This window comes from Tympanuchus pallidicinctus, unplaced genomic scaffold, assembly GCF_026119805.1.
Source record: "Tympanuchus pallidicinctus isolate F22 unplaced genomic scaffold, pur_lepc_1.0 scaffold4, whole genome shotgun sequence".
NCBI classification, from domain to species: Eukaryota; Metazoa; Chordata; class Aves; order Galliformes; family Phasianidae; genus Tympanuchus; species Tympanuchus pallidicinctus.
In genome coordinates this window covers 15,784,398-15,796,756 of record NW_026294758.1, presented here as the reverse complement: position 1 = coordinate 15,796,756, position 12,359 = coordinate 15,784,398, and the positions used below count along the sequence as shown (strand labels likewise).

Genomic DNA, 12,359 nt, shown 5'->3' with positions numbered 1-12,359 from the left:
GGAAGGCAGGGTTTACCTCTGATCTCTGCCAAGGTAGGAATGTGATAGTGCCACTGCTATTAGAAAAATCGGTAACAGAGTAATTAATGCCAGTGGAATCAACCTGTGAGATAATGTACTTTATATACACGTAGTCTAGGGCTCCCCTTGTACGCTCCACAACACAGGATATAGTGGAACCTTCATCAGATATCTGGAAGAAAGCAAGAATTTTAAATGTTTGTTTATGTAAGAGTAAATCAAGACAATAAATGCGTAATGTTGAATTTTCTAATGTCAGTCAAATGTTCAGCTAAAAAAAAAATTCGCTGTCATGTTATCTTCAGTTCTTTTGGAGTTGTAGGAAGCTGAAACTGACTGATGGCAGTCAGAACAATCGTAGTGGAATGTGCAACAATTTCTAATGCGTCCCCTGGGACTAAGGTAATATATATAAAATAGCAACACAGGTTTGCTCTGGACAGAATCTCTTTCCCAAAGCTGTTTGTCAAAAACAGAATATGCTTGAAATATACAAGTCAAAAGCAACTCAAACTACTTTATATTAATGCAGTTTATTTTAATTTTCCTTAGCAATAATCTGCAGAAAGATTTGGGTCATCCCTTTTCCGAACACCACAGAAAAATATAGATACATTAAAATTAAACTATACCATCATAATTCAGAAGAACTTAAAATTTTCTGTACTACAGTCCTCCTTACAAGGTCTACCTTAACAGATAGCAAGAATTTCACATCTTTGTAAATGTATTCATATGGACCATATGTTTTAGAAATAAACAATAGCAACATGGAAATAGAAAATAATTTCATCTGAAAATTTCCAGAAAGGTTAATGTTATCATAGTAACTAAGTAAATTTCAGGGATGCCGTATGATACACTGCGGATACTGCATATGACTTCAGCTTTCTAGTAGATGGATGCACACAAAGTTAAACTACTGGTAAACCATTGCTGTGTTCCTGTGTCATCACTAAGAGTTCTAATGCTTGCTTGGTGAAATGGACATAAGATAGGTGCAAAAGAATTAACATATCTTATACATTTTTAATTTTTCTTTATGGGTGGTTGATGATCTGTGGCATAACTGTATCTCAGTGGCATTTGAACCTAAAGGAATCCATTATCATAGCATATGGTAGGCACACAAAAAGCAAACTGAGCCAAACTGAAAACTAGTATCACTCAGGCAGTGCAGTTATTCTAAAAAATGTTGCACATTAGCACTCTGACTAAACAGAATATAATTAAAAATCTGTAAGAGCTCCCAGTTCACAAACTTTACTCATTTTTTTGCTCCAAAATAATACAGTACTAATAAAAACAGCAGTCATGTTATTCCTTTCATACCTGATTAAAGCAGAAGAAGATTTATAACTATTTCAATCTGCTCCAAAAAGTAGCAAGTTTACACAGTACACTGAAAGAAAAAAACTCTTAAAAACTAAAAGTTGAAAAAAAAAAAACACCAACCACTGTTAGTATTAACCAAACCGATGCCAAACAATGTGAAATTAAGACTTTGTTCACATCAGCTGGTCCTGTAATTTTTATGTGCACAGAACTTCACCTACAATTTTCCTTTGACCACCTTACCTCAGGGATACATGCACCAGTGAAGCCAAATAAACCATTAGCATTATCACTTTTCTGTATTCTTAATCTTGCTGTGGTATTTTCTTGTGAAATGCGAGCTCCACCACGCACACAAATGAGCTTTAGTATGAATAATTCCTCTCCTTCTTCCTCATTGTCATCCTTTGCAGACACGATAAATGATTTATTGGTCTCTCCTTGCTGATACTCCAAATATCCAGAGACAGGGTGGACATCATTTTTTGCAGGAGATGCATGGAGTTCATAGATCTCTGCACGTGTCAATTTACGCTCATAAAGCCTTACATCCTGCATTAGCCCTGTGTATCTACTGCTGCCATTGATTCCTGCTCCAATTCTTACTATTCCTGGACCTGCGAAGAAAATTATAATTTTTATCACATTACTGCTTTTCTCTGAAGCTGTAGAAGTCTACAATTAAATTGTTCTTTTTGTTAAAAAATCAATAGTAACCTGCTTATTACCACTGAATTTGGAAACATTGATCTTGAAATAAAAAATGAGGGGATTGTTTGAACCTCGACTCAGAGCTTCAGTGAGGTCATCAGAGGCCAAGCAATTCCATCTTACACTGTCCAAGTTTTTTCATCCCATTAATCCTAATATTAATCCTGACATGGTCACAATCCCTTAATTTTATGAGGTTTAGAGGTCAGAGGTTCCCCCTTACCTCCACAGATTTGCAGAACTGAATTGCAACTCCTTTCATTCTGCTTTGCTTAACAAACCCAGTTTTGACTCTCTTTACTGATCCATTGTCACAATACTCATAAACACTGCATTAGCATTTCCGAACATAGGTTTCACCCCACTGCATCAGCTGTACAGATTTCAGGAAGAGATCCACAAATTCCAAATGCTTTTCACAGTAGCATTAATACTTCTATGTCTCTGAACGATTATACTATTCAGCATAATATATATTCACAGCTGCCTTTTTACAAACATACTAAGCCAATAACTCATATTAATTTCTGTTCCATTCCGTTCCTATCCTATCCTATCCTATCCTATCCTATCCTATCCTATCCTATCCTATCCTATCCTATCCTATCCTATCCTATCCTATCCTATCCTATCCTATCCTCTGATACTCTATTTCATTCGACTCTTTTCTGTTCCACTCTATTCTACTCTGTTCTATTGCACTCTATTCTACTCTGTTCTGCTAAAACACATACATCTCAGCTGTCCTCAGCTGCTTTTCCAAAAACTAAGAAGCAAAAATCCAGCTCTTCAGTGTACTGTTATATGACACTGAGTGTCGAGTATATATGACACTGCGTGGCAGTTCTAGAGATGAGCAACCACATCAACTAATAATGAGTCTGCCCAGCACCTAATAATACAAGTTCACCACTAAATCATGTCCCTAAGCACCATGTCACTTAAATACCTCCAGAGATGACAACTCGACCTTAGAAGACTGTTATAGTGCCTAACTACTCTTTCCATGAATACATTCTTCCTGATATTTAATCTAAACCTTCCCTGGAATAACCTGAGGCCTCTTGCTCATGTCCAATCACTTGCCACCTGACAAAAGAGACTACTGACATACTCACTCCAAGCTCCTGTGAGGTCATTGCAGAGAACAATGAGGTTTCCTCTCAGCCTTCTCCCAAATGAAACATATCCAGTTCCCTCACCTGCCATGTTTTTTTTTTAGTTCCTTTTTCCAGCTTCAATGCCCTTCTCTGAATGTATTCTAGCAACTCAGGATATTTCCTGTAGCTAAATCTTACTGAAATTATTAATTGCAGTAAATGTACGTGACATATACACATATTACAAAAAAAAATTATTGATTTGTTTTCAAATTTTTACAGTCTAAACTCATTATAGGTTTGGCTTTTCTAGAACTATGGCTAATTTCCATGTACTTTTTAAAAATCCTGAAACAATTTTTTCCTTTTCTTTCATTTTTTTTCCTTGCCCTTCCAATAAACTAATCAGATAAAATCATTTCAGTATATTGCCTCCACCTCTCAAGGAGCTACATTCTTCTGTGCATTTTAGAACTTCATGTAAAGAAAAATATAATGAAATCTGTTGCCTCACCATCAACAATCGCTTCTCCTTTCAAACTCTTCATTCCTCCTAGAACTAGAATTCCATCAATGTAAAATTCAATTATACTTTCATCGAGAGTAATCAAAAGGTGAAGCCAAGTATTCTCATCCAGGTATTTCATGATTGCTGTTTTGGCCATATATGTCATATTGGATCCTAATGCTGTATAATGGAGAACTACACAAACATGAGAATCATTTGTTTGGATTTTCACACCATAATATAAAGTCCCATTATCACTGTCCTTTTCAACTATATACCCATCTGTATTGACATTAGGAATTAGCCATGCTGAGAATGTAAAATTGGTTAGTGCAGTATTTCCACTGTATGGATCTTCAGGACCAATAATGCCAAATGCATCCCCTTTTCCACTGAAATATAAAGCATCTGTTCCACTGTGATGGCGCCTCATGTGGGGCTGTGATTTGACTGAACTTGGAAAGGATCCAAGCAATAAGAAATCTATCATTGCTGGCAGTCCATCTGAGAATGTACTAGACAGTATTTCCCAGCCTAATCGGACAACACCGAATGTGCCTTGCTGTCTCCAGATGGTGAAGTCTGTAATATAGGAAAGATCATCTTCAGAAAGAGTATCTTCCACAATCTCTCTCTCCTGGCTCTCTGGATCTATAACAAACACTCCAAAAGGGTCATCATTGAAAGGGATCATGACGATTACAGAAAGGTTGGTTTCAGATAACTGGCCACCAGGACCAGGAGATCCACCTATGTAACAGAAGTTAGAGTAAAAGTTAATGGTTGGTTTCAAACATGATAAGGAAGAAACTTATGAAGTACTTCAATTCTTAAATAGAATACATTTTTTAGAAGGCTCAAATCTTCCTTTAAGATCCTCTGGAATACCACCAAATCATCCAACTTCAAAATTGTGTAATTTGATTGTATTATTTTTAAAATGCTGTGGTGGCACAATTTCAATAGCAAAATTAATAGGTTGTCTTTTTGAAAGACAAAGATGTCTTTCAGCTAAAAGATTAAGTCTAGCTTTTCTTAATTAGTCAACTTTTGTTTCACTTGATAAGCATGGGGCCAAAATCAGTTCTTACATTACCCCAAAACTTGACTATGAAATGGCAAAATCTTGTCCTTTGTTTCAGAAACAGAAGTATGTATACCTTGCAAAATCAGTGATCAACTGTGTATTTAAACTGTTGACAAGTTGTGCTACTAGTCATCTGTTTTTTCACAGCAAGAATTGATGACATGAAGATCATGATGTAAATGTAAGCTCTCCATGATCAAAGTGTACAGTGATTTACCTATTTTAAGAAGGAAATCTTCTGTACACCCATATTGATTTCACTTACAGGAAACGTCAACACACATTTTCAGTTGCACCAGGGTACAGAAGACCATAAACAGTACTGAGGTGGAATGAATCCAAATTAGGAAATACACCCAGTAGCAATCTGAAGTTGTAATTTATGTCATATGAAGTGGTGTCTACAAGCGGTTTACCTCCTCTAGGGAAAAAAAAAATAAAGGAACTCTATTACAGTAGATATGCATAGTCTTTAATATCTTTAATATTTCTTCCTCTGCATGGAGAACCTGTCTCTGAAATGTAGATTGCTGTGTTTCTAAAATGAAAGTACTACATTTTCATTTCAGAAATGGAGAGCCACCCTTTTTTAAGTTCAGATCAACACAATACGTCTAACAGTAATTCAGGAACTAACCATTTTCATATACCTAATTTAATATTAAATGAAAAATAAAACCTAAAACCTTACCAGAAAATCAAGGGATATCAAGAACTGATTCAAAGCAATGCTCTTTCTAGTGCTGGTTTATTTTTGACTGATTAAACATAATTCTTTTCTACCAGGTATGAAGTGAATGGTGATACGGAAGACAATACCTGAAGCATTCACCAACTTTAGAATATAAAATTCATTGAATTCAGGAATTCTATCTGAAATAGCATGTAGTATTACTGGCTTTGATCTTTCACCATCCATGAACAACACAGTTCCATAAGTTTCGTAGAACTCTTCTCCTGGCCTCAGCGTGGAGTTATTATCGAACAGCTGCCAACTCAAAGAAACATTGCCAAAATGTCCTCTGTGTCTCAAAATCCTGTTCAGTGATACAAGAAAGAGTGTGTGCTGGCAGGTAAGCATCAGTATCCAGTAAAAAAGGAAAACATGAAAACTCAAATCTTCCTTACAGGGAAAAGCAACATACTATGTTCTAAATAATACTGAATAATAAATATAACTCCAATTAAACACCTGCAATTCTGTAATATAATTCTACTCCCAGGTATACCATATGTACCTTAGAAAAAAAATTGCCTGTGCAGGCCCAAACATGGTTTCTTGTATTTCTAGTGTGTAAACAATAAATATGAATGCATAATACTTTGGAAAGTCAACAATAAAAACCAATATACTCAAACACATTTAGAAAGGAAAGAGAATCATCTACAGTTAACTGCAGACATTTCACTATTTAGTCATCAAGCCTCCTTCAACTCCTTCTTACTCTGGTATTAAAGAGGGTTATGTTCTATGCCTTATTTGAGGTTAAGAATATACTAAGTGAAAACAAGATATGATTATTATTGTAAAGACATGTAGCCATCAGCACAAGCTCACAAACAAAAATCAAAGACATATGTAAAGAATAATTAAAAATTTATATAAAAACAGCCTTTTCCTTAACTATTCACCCTACCACATTTATGATGATCTAATTTTTTTTTTTACATCTAGTCTAGGGAATTCTTAAGGAAAAAAAAAAAATCATTATTTTCATCAAATTATAATCCCATACTAAGTTTATTTACTACTTTATTATGTAACAAGATAAGATGCTGTGTACGTGGCCCTAAGGGACATGGCTCAGTGGATGGGTTGGGTTTGGATGTGGTGATCTCACAGGTCTTTTCCAGTCTTAAGAATTCTATAATGCTATGATTTCTTCAACACTTCTCATTCTTGAAAGCAATTCAGTAGCAGAAAGAAAAATACCAAAAGTCAGATTAGTGAAGAGCATTTTCAGCCTAGAAGGCACTCACATCTGGAATGTGAGAACAGATTTCAATCTGCAATTAATAGATAAAAGAAAAAACCTAGTAGAAAAAAAAGAAAGAGTAGTATGGATTTTTAAGTGAAAGCTTCAAAAACTATCTATAGCCACAGTCTCATTTAGCTAATTTTGAAGAAGTTTTTTACTTCTCCATTTGCAGAGGTTACACTATGGTCAGTCAGATTCTTCTGTACCTCCAGAGTGCTGAGAGGATAAGAACACTGTGTTCTTACGTATTTACAATGCAACATAAGTCTGTACACTTTTTCACATTTAGAATCTATTTTAATATACTACAGTTCCTGTCTTCCACACATTACAAATAATGTATTCCAAAATATTTTTTAGCTATTTTTCTACAATACAATTCTATTAGTACATACTTTCATGGAGTTAGATCAAAGTACTATTTGCAAAGTAGCACATACAGCAGTTCCAAAAGAGTGCAGAATATTATTTAAAAGCTACTTACAAAAAAGTATTACTTTTGCCTTCTTCCACTGCTTTTTCTAAAGGTTCCAAAGAGAAAATTCCATTTGGGTCATCATTTGCTTCAATTATAACTGTAGCCATTCCAGCCTTAAAGATAACAGTGTCCCCTAAAAAGAGGAAGAGGAATCAGAATTGTAATTATAAATGTAGGTAACTATAAATCCAAGAACAGTTATTTAGCAGTGAAAAGCAGTATTTCAGATATTCAATAACAGACAAATCAGTGTAAAAATGCTAAAGTAATATATCATAAGCAAGGCATAAAATTTTTTCAGGAAAATATATATGATATGCACTGTGGGTATATGATTCTATTTGCTTGGCATCCTTACATGTAGCTGTCCCTTGCCTGGGGAGAAGTCATATTTTGTGTTCGAACAGATGGTCAAGTAAAAATGATGATATTCAGAGGTGTAGAGTAAAATAACAAGGTATTTGTAGAACCCAGACTTTCTTTAGACCTAGAAGTATTGTATTTAAACTAAATACAAGCCAAGAGCAACATCTATGAGTTTATACTCATAGAAGAGCTGAAGTGAAAAATTATAAGATAATTATGATGCAGAGGAAAAGTTTGTAGGATTCCTATTGTGCATATTAGCACTGTAGAGATGTTAATTCTAACACCATGTTTCCAGTTCTATGTCATTTTTCATCCTATTTCAGAGCATTAGCCCAGCTTCAGTTCCACATTAAAGAATGTACTTACACAATTCACTTCATATACTTCTGTTTGTATTTTCTTTCAGGTACAATAGTCCCAGTATAGTTATCAAAAGGCCTGCAACACTCACAGCCAATATGTGTAACAGACCACAGAAAGAAAATCAATGAAATTGCTTTCTGGACAGTAAGTAATTTAAATTTGTTAACAAAATTGCAAGTGACTCCCACAGTACCTTGAGTTTTGGAGGGAAAGGTCTTTATTAAGCAATCAGAGACCAAGAAAATTTATGTATTTCTTTTACTTCCCTTTTATATTCTCATGTATGTTATACAACAGTGTATATGTTGTATACACAACAGATATTCAAAAAAGACATGTATTTGAAAACTAGAGGAATGTGCTGGATAATTTTGTTTCTTGTTAAGTGACAACTATGAAAAATAATAATAAAAAAAACAGGATGTTATTCTTATGGTAATAAATACTTTCTTCAGATGTGGTCTGAAGAAAGTATGCATACTTTACCGTACTGTGCCAGAAGGCATACTATAACAAAAAACAATTTACATGGCCTTCCTTTAAATACGGCTGTTCTGTATGCTTTTAAATAAATAAATAAATGAATAAAAGAATCCCTCTTTCACTAAGACTTTTGCAGTGTTAAAGTTCTTTATAATTGTGCTGTCATTGTAGTCAAGTTGAAATGAATCTAATTTGGAGGATTCACATTTGAAATCCACTTCATCTTTTGACACACATTACATTTGACATCCACTTCAGCTGGTTTTGCAGGAAAGGTCTCAACTGTACCATTTAATTTTTGTTTCTAACAAAAATTTTGTTTCCAACAAAAATTAAATCCAAGATGAAAATCCAAACCCAATGTTTACAGCAACTCTGAAGTATGAAAATCTTGGAGTAAATTTTATGATAAGACCATGCAGCTAAAAAATTGCAGCAAAGCAAAAGGAGAGCAAAAACCAAGAATACATCAGATCATTACTTTTACCTGTAGAATTCAAAAGGAGAACATAAAACGTTTCATCAGTTTCAGGAGTATCGTCATCATTAATATACACAGATAAGTTCTGCTCTCTTTCTCCAACATCAAACAAAATGATGCTGCTCTTTCCACTGGGAACAAAGTCTCCTTCTTCAGCTGTTGCATCTCCATTGACTGTAATATACTGGACAGCAACAGCAACATCAACAGATCCATTCCTTAAAACTGTAAAGTTTGCAGCACTTCCTTCTTGAACAGTCACTGTCAAAGGTTCTGAAAATACAAAACCCAAAAATGTACCTGAGTTCAACCCTGAGTCCTTTGCAATTGCTCTTTTTTCTTAATGCTCTGTAATTCTCATTCTTTTTCAGTGAAATAGAAGGTACAGGTAGTAAAGACATGGAAATAATTTCAGATACAAAGGAAAAATTTTGTACCTTGAAATCCAACCAGTCTCAGTATCTGAAGGAATCAAATGTAAATTAAATAAACTGAAAACATGCAACTTGTTCTGTTGGGATAAGGATTTCTCAGTTACCTTGTCTATTAAAAAGAAAAAATATGTATCTGTTTCAGGTACTGTACACTTTCCATATTTAAAAACAATAATTTCTAACCTGCAAAATAAATGGGATCATCATTCCCTGTAATTTGTAAAATCGCACTGGTTACATTGCCCAGTCTGGCTCCACCTGTAACATTGAATAAGCTGATGATGAATACTTCTCTCTCTTCAGGTACCTGAATGAGAAAGTGTTAATAAATTAATTTCTAGCATGCAAAACACTGAAAAATTTCAAATGGACAACTAAGGTGGTTAATAGGCAAGAGATTCCTGACTGTTTCATATTTATCAAACTGTATGTTTGTCAAAAGTCATTACACAGGACACTTCATACAGTTACGTATAAATTACCATCAATAAGTAAATTCCTTCATCTTTACTGCTGTACATATCACACAAAAGTTATGTTCCAGCTTCTTGCTTCTGATATTTTTAATTTATTTTTACAGATTTACCTATTTACCATTTAGTATTTGCAGTCTTTCTTATATTACTTCAAATACATTAGTGTATAACAATGAAATTAAGATTCCAGGTATCAGGATATGAGTTATATTCAAATGAACTTTCCTATGACTTAACCACATTATAGTTGCACTCAGCTCTCAACTTTTTTCAATTTCCGAAATTCTTTTATGATTTATTGAAGTTATTAACTAACCAAGTATTCTCATCTTTTCTGTAAGTTGTCAAGTTCTTGATAAGCAGGCATTCCTTCATTCTCTTTCTGCATTCTAATATTTTAGCACTTTTTCTTTGTTCTCATCATAAAACAACATAAAAGTATTTACCTCATCTGGGAGGGAGTAAATGGTGATATTTTTTGAAAACTCCAAGTTATCAAAGAAAAGAATCCCTCCTTCTGGATAGACATCATTGGTACATGCTGGATCCACAACCCAAGACACATTCACATTTCCATAGTTTCCTTGGTTTCTTATAACTCTGTAAACGGCTAAAAATGCAAACATACACACGCATACTCAAAACAATGAAATTCAAAATGAAAAAGGTAAGCACATCTGAAATGAAAAAAAGGAAAGAAGGAGACTTCACTCAGACATTGTGTTATCTTGCATTCCAATACCATATTTAGTACATAAGTTTGTTTCTCCTCAGATTGTTGCCACTGTTTTTAACTATTCAGGGTCCCCTGTTTCCCTTGTCCAGTGGCATGGATTCGCAAAATCCCTCTGCCCTACAATTCACAGAACCAGGCCAAACCAGGCCCATAAACTGTTTACCATCCTAGAAATTGGAAAAGAAGTCTAGCAGAAGCAGACAGCAGATAAAGAGGTAACTAAAGAGGGCAACTAAACTGGTGAAGAGTCTGGAGCACAGGTCTTGCGAGGAGTGGCTGAGGGAGCTGGGACTGTTCAGTCTGGAGAAGAGGAGGCTCAGAGGAGACCTCATTGCCCTCTACAATTTCCCGAAGGAAGGTGGTGATGAGGAGTGGTTTGGCCTCTTCTCCCAGGCAACAAATAGGACCCGAGGAAACGGCCGTAAGTTGTACCAAAAGAGGTTTGTTTAGGTTAGGTATAAGAAAAAACTTTTCCTTTCAGAGAGTGGTCAGGCACTGGAATGTCCTGCCCAGGGAGGTGGTGGAGTCACTGCCCCCAGCAGCGTTCAAGAGGCGTCTGGATGAGGAGCTGCGAGATATGGGCTAGTGCTTGTGGTAGCAATGGTAGTGGGAGGATGGTTGGACTAGATGATCTTACAGGTCATTTCCAACCTTGTGATTCTACGATTCTGTGATTCTAATACAAAGGAATTACCAGTATAGACGTCTTCTCCTTTACTTTCGTTTATTGTTACTGTTAGTTCATCAGGTAGAAACTCGATGACACCATGTGGATCATCATTCTTCAAAATGGTTATATTGACCATTGTGGCATTTCCCAGTTTGCCGGGCATTTCACTGTGGGCACTAAGTACCACAGAATATATCTCATCCAACTAGAGGAGAGAAATACAGCCAAAACTAAAACACGTATTCAACATCTACATCAACATCAAAATGGACTATAGTCCCCAGTCTCCAGCCAGCTAGAAAAAGATAGAAACTTAAACAAAAGGAAATCACACACTCTTTCTACATGCAACAAATATTTGTACATTGCTATCGGATAAAAAAAAACATTAGAATTCCCTATATTTAAAAGCACCATTTTCTCCAAAATTATAAGCAAGGATTTATTTCGTATATCTTGTATATGTAACTTAGAATCATATAAATTCACTGGCACAGATATATTTGAAATTCTCTCTGAAATACAAGTTGTCTTTTACCTAAGATTTCTTAACAGTCCTGTTTTGAATGAGGAAAAGTAAAAATTTTAAAACACTGACAGCATGCTGATCTAAAAAGAATCAATTAGCTGGCTTTATTAATCTAATGGGACTTGGTTCTTCCTATACAAGAAAAAGCTTCAGGAAACATTAGAACAATTGCATCTATTTATCTAGAAAGTCAGAATTAGTTTACATTGGGGAGATCTCAATGAATCCCACTGGTCAGTACAAGAAAAGGAAAAAATAATGAAGAGGTTCTTCACATAGAGTTGGGTTTAAAAGTGGCACTTGCTATTCTAGAATGTCACTGATGCTAAAGCCTTACCTGAGTTGTAAGCAAAACTGCTCCAATTAACTGAAGAAAAAATCCACGGAGGATTATTACAAACAAAGATATCAGCTGTTATTTCAGACATTCTTGGGCTGCCTACCCTTCAAGGCTCAGAAGGCATTATGGAGAAAATTGTTGTATACCTGAAGATTATAAACCAGTCCTGCCTATATGTTTCTGTACTTAGCCACTTTTGGAGACAGAGGAAAATAAAAAAGGTTTCTTATTTCTTAGTCCTGGTACATGTTTTTATCTG

At 35.1% G+C, this 12,359-nt stretch overlaps 1 protein-coding gene across 1 annotated transcript in view; it reads right to left on the bottom strand.

Moving 5' to 3' along the window:
- ADGRV1 (adhesion G protein-coupled receptor V1) overlaps positions 1 to 12,359 on the bottom strand; it is a 264,974-nt gene that overhangs the window by 206,195 nt on the left and 46,420 nt on the right. The window contains exons 17-25 of the mRNA XM_052701347.1: positions 11,256 to 11,436; positions 10,272 to 10,435; positions 9,533 to 9,656; positions 8,922 to 9,188; positions 7,226 to 7,352; positions 5,582 to 5,799; positions 3,682 to 4,425; positions 1,600 to 1,973; positions 17 to 193 (exon numbers count right to left, since the gene is read on the bottom strand). Of these exons, the coding sequence (XP_052557307.1) occupies positions 17 to 193; positions 1,600 to 1,973; positions 3,682 to 4,425; positions 5,582 to 5,799; positions 7,226 to 7,352; positions 8,922 to 9,188; positions 9,533 to 9,656; positions 10,272 to 10,435; positions 11,256 to 11,436 (2,376 nt within the window). The remainder of the gene's footprint in view (positions 1 to 16; positions 194 to 1,599; positions 1,974 to 3,681; positions 4,426 to 5,581; positions 5,800 to 7,225; positions 7,353 to 8,921; positions 9,189 to 9,532; positions 9,657 to 10,271; positions 10,436 to 11,255; positions 11,437 to 12,359) is intronic.